The sequence below is a fragment of the Gallus gallus genome, chromosome 9 (genome assembly GCF_016699485.2).
Source record: "Gallus gallus isolate bGalGal1 chromosome 9, bGalGal1.mat.broiler.GRCg7b, whole genome shotgun sequence".
NCBI classification, from domain to species: domain Eukaryota; kingdom Metazoa; phylum Chordata; class Aves; order Galliformes; family Phasianidae; genus Gallus; species Gallus gallus.
Window position 1 is genome coordinate 22,837,848 of NC_052540.1, and position 15,777 is coordinate 22,853,624.

The following is a 15,777-nucleotide window of genomic DNA, read 5'->3' on the forward strand; positions in this document are numbered from 1 at the left end:
CTTTGCACTACAGTCCTGCTTACTGTGAAGAGAATGGGAATGGATTTTGTATACGTATTTCTTTCCATAAGTGTCACTTCCCTGCTTTTTATCTTTTCCTCTCATTTCATAGCAGTACATTATTAAGTTGCAATGGATTAAAGAGAAGGAGCAAAATAAGCTGGCTCCTGCATGAAATTCGGGATGTGCAGCATTGTATCCCACACATCCAATCTGTGCTATTTATTTCTTCTTTCAGGATTTTGTGCTTGTTAACACTGAGTCCTCCTGTTGCTCCTTTCAGCTCCAGCTGCTCCCATCTGTATGTAGTGATGCTATTCTGTGCAGTGCTACCTTTCCTGCAACTGCAAATTTTAGTATAATAAAATCCTAACTGAGAAACAAACAAGGGAAAGGACTTGGGGCAAGCGAGCAGGGAGAGCTTAAATTATGAGAAAACTCTTGAAAGCTCTTAGAGATTGCCTTTTTTACAGGAAACCCAACAAGTACTTCAAAAGAAACACTGCAGACCTCTCAGAAATGCCTGTGGACTACTGATGGTCTTCAAAGAATTTGGGCGGCACTATGGAGCAGCGTTAATCACTGCAGGTAAGGGAGGAAGTGTTAACTTAGAATCTGTGGGGATGTTACAGCTGATATTTTTCATACATAATAACCTTGTTCCTCTTAGAGCATTTCATGTATTTGGTATTTAAATTAGACTTCATTTAGTAATATAGCTTAGTGTACCATCTGAAACCAAAGATGCAGAATCTTTAAGTGTTTTATCATCCTTCTCAGTCTCTTCAAGTCCTTGTCAGTGTTGAAGCAGTTCTTTTATGGCTCAGTTAAAGCACGTGCAGAAATTTCCAAAAGTTTTATTTGAAACTATTACTGATTTCCATAACAAAGTGTAAAAAAAGCAACACAGTGGCCTAAACGGAGATGAGAGACTCTTAAGATTCCTCTTTAAACACAACAAACACACGGAATCATTGAGAAAGCCTGTGTAAGCTCATGAAGTTGATGTTAGACAAGAAAAATGCTGACTGAATTGCAGTGGCAAATATTTAATCTTTCTAGAGGTCAGGGATGTTTTAAATAGAAGAGTGTTTTTTCCTCTTCATTTAGCCCATTGTCTCTTTATTGCTGGTTGTGCTAGATTCTTTCTGACATCCTAAGAAAGTATTGATGGCTATGGAATAGAGGACCTAACAGTGGCTGTCATGACAAACAGAGTGTAGGAATATCCAGATTTCTTCCTGAATGAAAAAAGTGTTTAATTCTATTTACTGGTGTGAGAAAAACTCCTCTCAGATGGTGGTCTGAAATCTCCTGAAGCACAAAGGCTGCTCAGCAGGCAGAAGTGTGATGGCCATTCTCATGAGAAGATCAGCTCAGGCTTAAGGCTTACACCTGTAGCGTGGAAAGCTTCTTAGGCAAAAAAAAAAGAGGAAAAACAATACTAGTGAGTAGCAGTTGTCATACCATGAGTAGAAGAGACTCCACCAGTCAAGGATCAGTATGCTGCTGAGGAAAGGCCCAGAAAATTACTTCTCCCATCTTCTCATCTGAAAGAATAGCAACACACAGAAACAAAAAATACACAGGAAATGTTTTTGAACAAATTTCTGATACTTTACAGCCTTTGGTTCAGTCCTTGTGTATGCTTGAGTTTGCCACAGAACACTGTCTCACCTGAGATCCCAGGAGGAAGCCGTCCACCTAGAAATTGTGTCAGCTATACAGAGGGCACAAGATGTCTTGGAGAGGACCCTGAGACCTGATTTGAGGCATCTCTAATCTCCAGCAGAGCTCCAAAGGCAGTGAGAAGCTGCTTTCTCTTGTTAGAGCCTTTGGGGAGATCTTTGACATTCTCATGAAACAAAAGGGATTGCATTAAAACAAACAGCTTTTTGTATTGCTAAACAACTCCAAATGCCTTCAGAACTTGCACAATACAGACATCTCTGATTTGGCAGAGATGATTTTTGAAGAATTGACTTCACATACTGGTTTTGTTCTGCTCTTGCTGTGGGGTGAGTAGTATGAATGCCACATGAAACATAAGAAAACACTTTTAGCCAAGTTCTCCCCTCTGAGTCCTACAAACCCTCCCAAGCCAACTCAATAGCAGTATCAGTACTGAGGAAAAACATTTTAACTCCTCAGATCCCTGAAGTTTATGTACCATTGGTAGAATTGGGGAGACACAGAGTGGTTCACTGATCTCAGCGTGGAGGGGCCAAGCACCACAATGAATCTCACTACGCTTCCAGACTTACATGTTGTGATGCAAACATGAGTCAGTAGGTTCCCCAGCAGAGCAACACAGCACCATGCTGTGCAGTCATGGACAGAGCTAGTCTGCTGGAACTCAAGGTACTAGTAATCTAGGTAAGTATGTCACAGTAAGCTTCTGTGGAGCAAAATAACCTAGGAGAGAGGATAGGAAGTAATCCAGCTTTTCATTTCCTTTGGTGAGCTGGAATGCAAATAAATTATCTGCTTATCTCTGCATGTAGAACACAAATTGAGAGTCATATTTTAACTGGTGAAGTTACTGGAAGGAAGAACAGAGGCATTGCATCTTTTGGTTACTTGTCCTTGTTACAGTGAGGTGAAGCCATGGCTGCTCTGAAGGTTCCTCAGCACCTGAAAAAGCCTTAGGAGTGATCCCTAATCTTCCCACTCCATGTTGAATGGTTTTGCTGCAACCCAGCTTTGTGTAAGGAGGCTTAGATGGACTGGGTCAGTTATGACATACCAACCTTGTTTAAGATTTGGTTTTGTTGCTTTGGAAATTGAAGTACAGGAGTGAGAGTTTGGTGATTTTCTGAATGTCTTCAGCATGTCAGTGCAGATACTGCGTGCGCTCTGTGGAGTAAGCCCCACATGGCGGTGACAGACTGAGCTCAGGGACAGCCCCCAGCTGGAGCCAGGCCTTGGGCTGCAGGTGGCAAAATGAGTGTCGCTGTTCTGGCTTTTGCAATGCATCTCAATTATATTTGGAGGTCACGGCAGCATCTTGCTGGGCAGGGAAACTGCACCCTTTAAAGCATCATTAATAAAGCAGCAGCTGACAGTCTTGCTGCAGCTAAATGGTGTATTTGTTTTGCTTGTTGTGGTGTGCTGTGACGGAGATGTTTCATTGCTGCCTGTGGAAAAAACTGATTCACCCTCAGCTTCCTGGACTTCCTGCTGTAATAGAGGCGGAGGGGGATGTGGATTTAAGCATGTTCTGTGTGTGTGAGAAGGGAAAATGTGACACAGAAGTATAAGCTTCAGAAAATGAGAATAATTAGGAAGATGTGGTTTAATGCAGTTAACTATGGATAACTAGCCAACTTCTTTTGTGTGCGTGCGTGTCATTATATACTGTTCCCTGTGGTATGTGAGCACAGCAGGCATTAGAAGAATCCCTGCATAACAGGTAAGGGCAGACAACCATGTTATGTTGCTCACTGCTAAACTAAAGTAGCAGAAAAGACATCTGGGAACAAAAAAAGAGCCCATTTTTGCCTTCCTAGACTCTTCAGTATCAGTGGAAGTAAACTTTGTGTTGGACCTGCGGGTTAACCCCAGCTGGGATGGACCCTATGAAGCAGACAGTGTGACTGCAGTTCATGCAAAATGATCCGGTTTTGTGTTTCAGGATTTGCATTTGGGTCGTAGTGTATTAATATGTGAAAGTAGCTCCCTCTAGTGATGAGAAACGGTCATCATTTCCATCCCTCTAATGCAAATACAATTGAATAACAGTAACTTTCACCTTGTGCTGTCTATTGCGCAGACTTGCATATAGGTCATTCAGATACAGTAACTTGTGGAGGTGGCTTTCACTATCTTGCTTACACAGCTTGCTGAACTGAAGAGCTCACACTCTTTGTGGTTCATCAGTACAATACTACAATGCTTATGGAATTTTAAGAACAGCTTAGAATGGGACTTCAAATGTATTTGCATTAGGATGAAAGTCTTCAGTGCTTTTTGTCCTTTCTGTTCTCTGTTGTTTTTGTGATCTCCTGGTTTTAGTCCTTCATACTGCAGAAGTCCCTGTAACATTTCCCTAGTTGGCTCCCTTGGTTTGTTGCTCAGGTGAAAACTGCCTATAATTCCCATTTCTCTTTTTCCATGGAGTGCAGAGCCCATACTGTACTTTGAGAACTGCAAAACCTTTGCGGGACTTTGTGCTGAAAGGTGCTGGGTATTGTGCTTGGATCCAGCACAGCAACGTGGTTTTGTAGTGTGCTTAACTTCAGGCATGGTTGTGATTAACAACAGTAGTCATGGGACAGTGTGTGTCCCATGATCTTTCTAAAGATCTTTTTCACTTTATGCAGAAAATGTAATTACTCTTAAAAGGCCCTTAATGTTGACATTTAGAGGGCATTTTTTAAAAACATCTTTGAGGTCTAAAAAGTAATTTGCACTGTAAATTTTAACTCTTGAGTGTTTCCAGCACTTGTAAGGGATACATAAGCTCATGCATGACTCTTCCAGTTTTTGTTACAGCTTTTTTTCTATTCGCTTCATTTTTTTCCCCACTCTAATTCACTGTCAGTTATTGTTTTTTAATAGAAATCATATCGCTTTACATTAAATATTCAGTTTCTTCTTTTTCAAATGCACAGATATGTAAGTGATAGTATGATTTCATGATGAATACTTGTGTGCCCCGTCTCTCATTCACATGACTTCAGACAGTTGTTCCAAGCTGTGTCATGTGAAGGGATATTTTTAACTGGAGAGATGAGACTGCGATCAGGATGTCAGGTGATTGGTCAGTTGGAAATCTGCACTTGGAAAATTAACGCACCCCAATTAAGAATATTTTGTTAATGTGATTATTAACAATGCTGGCTCTCCAAGGCAGTTACTGGCTTCAGCCCCCGGCTGTGACTTCAGGGTTTCATTTAGGAACAAGTTGTCTATAGTGAAGAAGTGCTCTGAACTCTCACTCTTACCTTATTGTGCCAGGACTGTTCTATCCAGTGTTACTGTTTAATCGTGAAAATTGATGTGAACTCTGTTATCTTCAGTGAGTGTATGAGAGCACAGGTGAGGTTTCTGTCAGCTCTGCCAAAGGCTAACAAAGAACGCAATGACTGAGCAGTATCTTTTTGTTTTGTGAGTCATATCTGTTTATTTTTCTATGTTCCTGCAGTTATTGAGTGTATCTCTGCTGCCTAGCTGAAATTTTTACTGAAATCATTAAAGTCAGAACTGAGAGGAAAGGTTGTTTTGGCAGTATAGATGTGCAGGTAACTAAGAGAGATGAAAAAACAGAAAAGCAAGTTGGACAATGAATCCATATACTAGGAAAGACATCAGAACAAATGGCTTTATGTTATTCTCTTCTCCCACCTCAGCCACCATTGTAGAAGAGCAGCAGGCCAGCAAAAGAGAGAACTGTATAATGCCACGACTTGGAGATGAGTGATGGCGTACCACAAAATCCAGAGCACGATAGGGTTACCCTTCCTAAAGCAAAACGCTTCAGTATTGCCAAGGACAAATTGCCAAATGCTTTCTTCCATCCTACTTTTTGCTGCTTTTGTATTTCCTCATTCAGTTAATTTAAAGGTTAAATCTCATTGCCTCTCCGAGTTCTGTTACAGTTCAAGAAAGTGACACTGTTCCTGAGAGGAACCCTTTCTTTGGCTTCAGGTGTCTTGGCTCCCCTTCTCTGAAGTCTTTTAGCAGCATTTTTTCTCTTCACAGGATACATTCTAATTGATTGTTTCATGCATAAGTATTGCAAGATAGCAAGTCTGAAAACCATTTTCTGGCATTAATCATAGAATCATAGAATCACCAAGGTTGGAAAAGACCCACAGGATCATCCAGTCCAACCATCCACCCATCACCAATAGTTCTCATAGTGTGTGTTCTGAGAAGCTCTCTGGAGATTGGTTTCCTTGATTCCAGTGGCTGAACTTTCACTGCAGAAGTTGTTTCGGTGTTGTCCCTCTGCTTTTAGGGTAGTTACTGTATGCTTAACGAGATAGGAATAGAGCAAAGCTGCTGAGGTTGTCCAGGAAAACTAAACTTGAGTTGTCATGACTGAACAAAGCAAAAGTGAAATAAAATTGTGTCTTGTTGGCCATCGTGTGGTAATAAGCTCTGAGGCTTTCTAAGTGAGTTACGTTATAAGGCAAGACCACAAATGTCCTTTTCATCTGCCACATCCTTGTCTTCACTAAGTGAGCAGTTCCATGCTTCTTGCTATGTGTGTGTTTGAAATTCAGCACAGAAGTGTGAGTTGTCAGAGATGGGAAAATGTGTTTGGTGCTTATGATTCAGTGATGTGAGCCTGAAATAAATTTCCTTTTCATTGTGATTTCCTTTTATAAGGGGTTCTTTGCAGAGAATCTGGCTTTAGTCACCTGTGATCCATATTGGCTGTGACTGTGTTTTTCTTGGGAGCAGTGCTGGTATGTGCACACAGCAGTTGTTGTCTTCATTCTGAGTGGCACTAGAATGTGCCATTTGCTGTCCTTGTCACCCTGAGCCGTGCTTTCCGTCTGAAGTCAGTGCAGACCGTTGCAATACAATGAGTGGTATATCCTCAGTTTGAGACTGCTGCTTGTGCTGCTGTGGCTGATCTGTTCCATGGTTTTGCACTCTGAACACTGGGGGACACTGCTCGCTTGCCTCTTTGTAGCTGTACTATCGAACACACAATGCATGTTGTTCCAGTTAAACTCGAGGGCTTGAATTCATGACTTACTCCATCATATGGCCCACAACTTCTAACGCTGTATTCAGAGGATACAAAATTCTGCACAGTAGGGTTTTATAGTTTATTGTTGCTTATTGAATGAATGGGTTGAAGACTGAGCTAAGTAACGTTGCAGTGATGCTGGTGAGAAGCTTACACTTAGCTTCCTATAAGAGACTCTACTGGATTAATAGTTGTATATATGGATGTATATCTAGGTCAGATACAGGAATATGAGGCAGTGTCTTGTACTTGTCACTTGTGTGTAGGCAGCATGCCACCTGAGCTCACCCCTTGTGTCTTGTACATTACTTTGGACATAACAGAGCAGGAGAACTTGTGTTTTCAGTTAGTAGTGATTTTGGTTTTCAAACCAGATCATTGCATCGAGCTGGGGATGGCAGTCCTTTCTCTCAGAGCACCCTCAGAACTTATCTGTGTTGTGAAGTGCCAAATGGGAGAAAACAGAAGGTCTTCTGATAGTCTTGAATATCTTTTGCTATGTTAGTAGTATTTAAATTAGTTACCTGATGCTTTGTAACCATCTGTGTCCAAATTCTCCTATCTTTCATGTAGGTGCTGCTTTTCTTTTCCTCTCAGCTCACTCACACCATTCATGATGCCACCTGTTTTTTATTGTTACTGAATTCTTTGTCCTTGAACCAACACCAAACAAATTGGCAAGGAAGGTTAGATGTGTGTATGTAAATAGCAAAAGTCTTACTGACTGCCTGATGGCTCTTCCTAAATTGCAGCAGATTATGGCTTGATTTTACAAGAAAAAGAAAGGACACTTGCATAGCCCTACACAGTCTGTATGAAGGTGATGTGTGACTGCCAGGAAAGCAGGGATTTCGCCCTGCAAGAAGTGGGCAGTGAATGTCCATCCTCTTACTTGTAAGGTCTAACCAGAAGCAAAAAGGCCAAAACCTGATCACTCCGAATTTAATGCTCTTAGTTAATTATATTGTGTTCTGATATATTGATGTTGCTTTATTTCTCTTTTCAATTTATTAGTGGAAATTCAATTAGTATGGATGAGATATTAATCTCAATGCCTGCCAGGTGATCTGTGGCTGCATTACTCATCGGCTTGTATTGATTTTGGAACTGCTGTGTCTGTTGGTGCATTGTCTGTTAATGCTGATTTTATTGTTTCATTCCAGAACGAGGGAACAGTGGCATTAATATGACCAATAAAAATTCTGTTGGGGAGCAGCTGTTAACACTCAGCTGATGTAGGAAATTCTACCTTTTGTCTTACTGTCACAAAAGTAATGCCAATTCCACAGCTGTTTGGCTCAACCTGCAAAAAAAGAATGCCGTCCTGCTAACACAGGCTCACATGCTGTGTGTTTTCAGATAGGAGCTCATATTCCTGCAGCCCTAAATCCAGATTAAGTCTTTGCAGCCATGTTTTCCTCAGTGAGAGTAACACTTGCCTGATTTCGGAAGATGGCTTTTGGGTGTGAATGGCTGCATTTTTCCATAATGCTTTCAACAATTATGTTCAGAACAAGCAGATGAACTTCTCATAAACTTAACAACTCTTATCAGGTGAAAACTAAGTGACAGATGGAGGCTGCTAGGCTTAGCTCTCCTTGTAGGCACTTGCAAAAAATGTGAAGGGCATGCATTGTGAGAAAGTGCTGTGATTGTTTGCAGACTGACCTGTCCTCATGCTGCAGAGCCTCAGCTGCCCAGCACTGCAGCAGTGCTCTTTCTGGGAAGTGCATTCCCAGGCTCAGTCACGCTGTGCTCCGTATGCTGAGGGCAGTGAGGGTGGCTTACAGTGTGAGCAAAGTGTGTGTCAGGGCTGCGTGCAGATGCAGTGCAGGACCCGAGGGGGGCTCTCAGCATTGCACCTTCCCTTTTATGCATCACATTTCACTGTTGCATTTGAGGTCTGCTGTGCTCTGCAGCTCCCTCTCACACAGCAGGGTCACTGCAGGAGCTTTCAGGACAGCCCCCCACTGGCAGAACGGTGGTGTCAGCAGCCCTCTTACAGTAGAATCAAAAAGCACGTGCGGTAATTTTGTTCCAGCACTGCAAAGCCAAACCAGTGGTAGTATTTTGTGGTTTGGTTCCCCCCCCCCAAAATAAAACTTACACAAACATAAAACTGGTGAACGAATGAATGGATTTCATTAAAAGAAATTCTTGCTACTGTTCAGTGGCCATAGTGGCCAATGCCAGCCAATAACCAGCGCTTTGCAAAGCCACGTATTTCAAAACCTTGGAGACATCTCTGGAGTTGTGCTTTTCTGAATGGTGTTACTGCATTACTAAACAGGAGTATTTGGGCTTAGGAGCACCCCAAAAGAAATACCCGAGTTTAGGATTCCTGCTGCCTCCTTTCCTTTTGCTAAAGTACACCACGTATGTGTGCTGGGCTCCTCCTCAGAGACATGTTTTCCTGAGATTTTGATGTTCTGCTGTTGAAAGGAGCTGCATTGCAAGTAGTTGGAAGCACTGGAATTCAGGAGTATCTTAGTGACCTGTTACTAAAAAAAAATAGAACAGTGGAGATGAACTTAAGCAGAAGTAAAAACGTCCCCTCCCCTGTTACACTAAATGTGTCTGTGCAAATTTAGGGAGAGGCTGCAGTTTGCTGTCACAAGGCTTGCAAACAGGAAAGGAAAAGCTGTCCATTCCAGTTACGGTGCTCAGTGCTTTTTATCCATCAGATAAAGATCATAAGTTTATTTGGGGATTTTTAAAGCACAGCTTTATAAAGGCATTTTGTATTTTTTCTCTCCTTGGAGGACAGTAAAAAACTGAAGCTTTTTGTTTAACTGCTATTAGTAGGTAAAGGAAGATTTGATGTTTTGGTTTACTTCTTCCTGGGCAGTGAGCTGAAGGGTACAAGCTGGAAGTATGGGAGGAGTGACTGTGCAGCACTATCCTCAGTGTGCAGATCTTAAGGCAGCTGCTGTCAGGGGAACTGTGAATTTCCCATTGATGTCAATCCTTTACGCATGCACATGATGCTGACGCATATGCCTTTGATTAAATAGGCAGGATGGGTCATTACTCTTCTAGCAGGCACAGTCTTCTGTTTTAGCCCTTAAGTTGAAGAGAAGCGTTCATTCATTTTTACTGTAGATGTGTTGTGTGCAATTCCTCCTGTTGTTCCAGTTGTAACTTGTTTAGCAAATTCCAGTTGGTTGGAGTAAACAAGTGCCATTTCCTCATTCGGAAGAGAAGCTAGCTTTTATCCTTTCAGATTGTTTAATCATTGGTGCTACTTTTTTGTTTCTTGTTTTCCCACTCGAACGTCTCGCTACCCTTAAATGTTCTCATAATATTGATATGGACCAGTATTTATTGTCTGCCTGTGACTGCATTACAGCACTTGTATGAAATAGCTGGCCTACACCACAGCGAGTCGTTGCTGTGATCATAAAGCGAAGCTGAATGATGGAAAAGAAACTGCACCAATATTGCGGTAAAAGTTTCCTTTTTTTTATATTGACAGACTTGTTGGGAGGCAATCCAAGCTCATTGTCAGTAAGCTCAGAAAGTATCTGTAATGATGAGAGGTACATTTTTTAGGCTACACCCACAATGCTACTTCTCCCCATGATAGGCACAGACAAGAAAAGGAAAAGTATGGCAGAATTTTACCCCTAAAATCCTGGCTGGGAAGTACTTGGAGTAATTGGGTGATGCAGTATTTCTGACCTTCGTACTCTACTGTTTCCTTAGCAAAACAACAACAGTTAATTACTCTTGTGGAAAGTTTCTGGTTTTAGAGTTTTTCTGCTGTCATTGTAATTACTGAGTCAACCATTTCTGATACGTCTGCAGAGAGCCAAAAGTTCAAGTATTTTGCCCACTTTCTTGATGAAACATTTTCATTGCATGCAAAATGGAGAATTTCCACGTGTCTTTGGACAGAACCTCTGTGTATTTACATCGTTGGAAAATGTGTCCTTGAAGCTGCTTCAGCCTTGCCACCCTGACATCCTATTCATGGGAAGTGCCTGTTAAATCCTCCTGTTACTTCAGGCTGTTTTTGTCTGTCTGTAAAGCGTTTATTTCATTCAAATGAGAATAGTAACCTTCCCTATTATTATTATTCTCTTCTAGAAGGATAATTACTGATTCAGATCTTTCCAAGAATGATGGTAAAAGAAAAGCCGCTTCACCTGCTTGAAACTGTGTAGTAATTCCGTTCAAACGATTTGTAGATGTAAGACCATTAGGAGTGATATAAATACACTGTTACCATGGGATTGACTGCGTGTCATCCGTGGCTCACCTCTCCCCATGAGACGACTCTCCTCTAATTTCCTGCCTCTTCTTCCCAGAACACAGGACAGCAGGGGCGGTAATGGTGATCTTTGCAGCTGTTGTTGCCAGAGCGAGATGGCTTTCCAAGGGCTGTGTGTGCATATACACACGTGCTGCAGTGAGCTTTGGGGTGGTTAGTTTTTCAAAGCTATTGATTTTGGTATTTATACCAGAGATTCAAATGTGCCTCTGATCCTTTGAGGGTTAATTTTGCATACATGAAAAGAAAAGATGAACTGAAATGATATCTCCTAAGATGTAATTTCCCAAGCAGGATACTTTACTGCCCAGTACATTCCAATCAAAAATGCAGAAGAGCTGCATTACTGATAGAGGTGGCACAACCCCAACCCTGATTATTTCTTGCTTTTCCTTGTTAGAGATACACTATCATCCTCTGAGATCTTTGACCTGCTAATACATTTTCAATATGTTGAGGTATTACCTTGCTTGTACCAGCCCATGTTTTTGAAGGCTTCGTTCCGGTGTCCAAATCCCTCACCTCTCACCCAGCACTACAGAAATAATCAAGGTACTTGCATAAAGGGCTTTTGCACATTTGTCTGGGAGCGGTGTGTGCAGTAGTACCTATTGCGTGTTCATTTTTTGCGTGCTCACTTTTTACATGCTCACATTTTGCTGAGTCTTCATTTATTAAAGTGAGCTCAGACCCCGTCAGTATGACGCTAACCCCAGTACCCATTGGTTCGTTACATGCTGTGAGCTGATAGGCACATGGCTGATTCACAGGGATACTGCTATAATTACTGGTTGCTAAGAATGAAGTCTTTTCTAGTGATGGACCTTGAAGCCCACACTGCAGCCCAACACCTTAGTGTTTGTACAGGACAGTGCAGCTTGATTATGACCTCCGTGGCCTTGAATTGCGACATAAGTACAGGTATTAAATAATAGAAGTGGAGTACCTGTTACAGTGTATTATTTTGGTATCTGCAATGTATTTGATGACTCATAATGATTTCAGAGGAATTTGAGAAAATAAGGTGTGCATGGGCAGTGAGCTGCACCTCGCTCAGGCTCCAGTAGTGCACAGCTCAGCACTGAGATCGGAAGGAGGTAAGAGAAGAATGCCAGTTAGTTCAGGTTGGGAAAGGCTGTACATCACCCTCTAAGATGCTTTAATCATCATCTTTGCAAGTTTACCATGGATTTTTATGTCAGAAAATCAATCATGATTCTTAGAGATGTAATTATTTTGAGTAACCAGTGGGCAGCACGAACTCCAGTGGTAGGACTTGAGCTACTGTCATCCATTAATTTTGTACTTCATTAGGTTGTTCTGCCAAAAAAGGGACCGGTCCTGCCACATGTACTACTGGATGCTGGCTTTGTACTGCACTGCACTGCAGATAGGCCGGAGTGCAGATGCATTTTGCAGTGGTGTAAACCTGAAATAACACCAACAGATTCTCCATAGCTATTCTGGGTACGTGCCTGGTGTAGAAAACCCTGTGTTGTGCTTTGTTCTGGGAAGGCTGCGCAGAGGCTGTTCTCACAAGGCTGTAGAAGTTACTGAGCCCTTGCTGAAAACTTAATTTAATCCTGAATTCTTTTGAGGTCTTCAGTCTGACTAAAGAGCTCAGAATTAGTCCTGACTTGCAGAGCGTCAGCACTGTGCATGAGCTGCGCTCTCGTTGTGTTCTTTTATTAAAGAATGGGTTTTGTGAAGAACAAAGGCAGTAGCTGAAACAAAGCAGATACCTGTGTGCATTATGCAGTGTTAAATTCTTACTGTGTCCTGCAGCTGCCGAGCTCAGTGCTACGCTGGTTTCACTGAAAACGTCACCATAGCTGATGGGCATTTTCTCCTTGTTGCTAGTGCTAGTGAACAGACCTCTTCAACTCTCAGCACTGCCCTGTCTTCCTTGATTTTACTCTGCAGCAGAGAAGATTTGAGAATTAACAAAATGATTCGCTTCTCTTGGCATTAATTTCTTTGACCCCAGCACCAGCTCTTCCTCATGGCTCGTTCTCCATACATCTCTGTGCTTAGGAGGAGCAGTCAGGCACTGCATGTGTAAGTGGACTTCCAGCATGCTGAGCACATTGTAATTCCCAGATCTTGTCCATTCTCTTCCCCACATAACATGTTGCTGGAGAAAGAGAAACATTTAATTCAGCCAGGAAAGTTTCAGGATTGGATTTACTTTCTCATCTTAGTTGTGATTTATGTGCCCCAATAATGAAGTGATTTTGCTTTTTACTTCATCTGTTTTAATCTTTAAATTAAAAGTTATGGCATCATTTTTCACATGGAAGCTGTCATTTCCAAGCAGAGTTCCATCTAAGCTAGGCTGGATGAGGTGGGCCAGTAGCAGGCTGGTTTGAGTAGATGGATAAATTACTTCAGAATGCTGTCTGGTCTGAAATTGGTTTGTAAGAAGCCATTTAATGCTGACTCAGAATCTGGGAGAGTGCTTTTCAGTTTTAACTCCATCAAACTCAAAAGTAATTTCCAAGTTGCCTACCTTTAGAAACAGTGAGTTTCTAAAAATGTTTTGGCTGGGGAAAAAAGAAATGCAGACCTGTCTTTGTAACTAGATTATCTGTACAGTTTATTTGTAAAAAGAACATATTCCTGTTTAAAATTGTTAAAGCCTATCAGTACATTCCTTGCTTTCCCCCCAGCTCTGTACAGAACATGAGCTGTTCCTTGGGAAAATGCAGTGCTGGTTCTTCCAGTCTGCCGTTACTTATTTCTGATGCTCTGATGAACTCACATGGAAGGCAGCTTGAGCCTAAATACACTCTTAATGTCTGTCACCATGCTTCTTTTATGACTTCAGAAGCTGTGGACTTTCATTGTATTAATTTTTGTCCTCCAGCATCACATGTTAACATGCTGTCTCAGGGAAGGAAGCGCATGCTGCTGTGACAGTGCTCTCGAGAGGGATTGTTTGTCTTTCCTATTGACTATATTTGCTCTGGCAAATATGCATCTGTTTGCACGCTGTTCATATAATAGGAAGTTTCTAATCTGTGTTTTTGCATTTGGATGAACATGGCAATAATTTGGAAATTTACGATCTTTCAGACTAGGACCATTACCTGGATAGTACTGTTCAAAGTATGGGAACCAACAGGTTTGTGAGCATAACTCATGATGAGACAGGTCATCTTGTTCTGGCTAACTTGTCCTGGTCTTTGAGGATCCTGTTTATTCAAGGAGAAGGTTCCTGCGTGCATCATGCTGCTGTGGTTGTGGTTTAGCCCTGGCAAGCAGCTAAGCACTATGCAGTCACTTGCTGTCTTCCACCCCCCTGGGTGAATGGGAGGAAGAGAATCAGAAGGGCAAAAGTTAGAAAACCCTGAGGCTGAGATAAAGGCAGTCTAGAAAGTAATGATAAAGGATGCATAGCACAATGGCTGACCACCCACTGGCCGATGCCCAGGCAGTCCCCAGGCAGCAGACCCCCCACCCTGCCAACTCCCTCAGGTTTATTGCTGAGCATGATGCCACATGGTGTGTGATATTGCTTTGGTCAGCAGTGCTGGCTGTGTAGCCTCCCAGCTCCTTGTGCTGCTTGGCAGCTTGAGAAACAGAAGGGACCTTGACTCTGGGTAAGCACTGCTCAGCAACAACTGAAAGATCCCTGTGCTATCAGCACGATTTCCATGACAAAACCAAAACATGGCACCGTGTCAATTCAAGAAAATGAACTCTATCCCAGCTGAACGAGCACACGTGCTGTCTGACTTTGGAGCACAGCTGGTTGCTGCAGTGTATGGTCTCTGTTTTGGCAGAGTTGTTGTCACGTTTATCAGCTGAGCATTCTGGTTTTATGGCACCATGCTCTGCCTGTGATGGGTTAGGATTAGGATTTTGGGAAACTACAGTATCTTCATCCAGTGATATACTTCATGATCTTATCCTTCCAAGATTTGAAAAGGTTATTTGGCTATCTTGGCTTCCATCTCTGAGATCGGTGGCGATCATCCCCAGTTGCTCTCTAAGGATTTAACATCTGTAGGCTGGTGCTTCCGATGTGACTCTCATTCCTCCCAGTGCTTCTTGCTCTGGTGGGTCTCAAAGAAGAGCAAGTGGTAATTCTGCACATAGGTTTGGAATATATTAGCTGTTCTTTTTCCAGGAGCTCTAGATAATGTTGCATAAAATCAGACAGGAGGAAGAAAAAAACTTTTAAAGAACATTTTAAGAAGAGAATGCACATAAAACTCGCTCTGCTGTGGCTGTCCTTGATAATGTCCAAAATTCTCTTTTCCTTTAGATAAAAATAGTACTTGAAAAAGTGAGTTCTGACACTTCTCTCACCTTTCCTTTCATCTATGTCTTTTTGTTTGTTGCAGGTTTTGTTTTGTTTTGATTTCTCCTAGAGAAGAATGAGGACCCTGTTTTCCTGCTTAGCCTGTGTGTAAATGCATTCTCTAGCTTTTGGTTTCCAGGCTGGAAGAGCACTCTGTCCACTGCACTGTTCTGCTTGGCTCAAGATGGCCACCAGGCACTGCTGGGGGAGTGCCTCAGAAGAGGAATGATCAGAAAATAGCAGTGGTCTTAGAGCAGCACTGCAATAGCTCATGTTTTCCTGTGTCTGAGGAGTATTTTGAGTTGGTAGACGTGCCCTCATGACATCAAACAAGCAGGGAAATAAAAATGAATGCCAAATCCGTTATTTCATGAAAAATCCTGTTTCTGTCTCAACCGTATTTTGCAAGGCCTTCCCCACCATTCGTTAATAACTAGACTGAAATTGCCTAATGTATTTTTAGTGAAAATAACTCACTGTTAGTCTTTTGTA

The 15,777-nt window shown here is 42.0% G+C and overlaps 1 protein-coding gene across 18 annotated transcripts in view; it reads left to right on the forward strand.

The window, feature by feature from the left end:
• Positions 1-15,777, forward strand: part of GPR149 (G protein-coupled receptor 149) — a 79,415-nt gene that overhangs the window by 24,497 nt on the left and 39,141 nt on the right. For all 18 annotated transcript variants that reach the window (XR_006930826.1, XM_040705457.2, XM_040705458.2 and 15 more), the window contains one exon: positions 474-588. Coding sequence is in view for 6 of the 18 variants with exons in the window: in XM_040705459.2 (XP_040561393.1) it covers positions 474-588 (115 nt within the window). In the remaining 12 variants the exon portion in view is untranslated. The remainder of the gene's footprint in view (positions 1-473; positions 589-15,777) is intronic.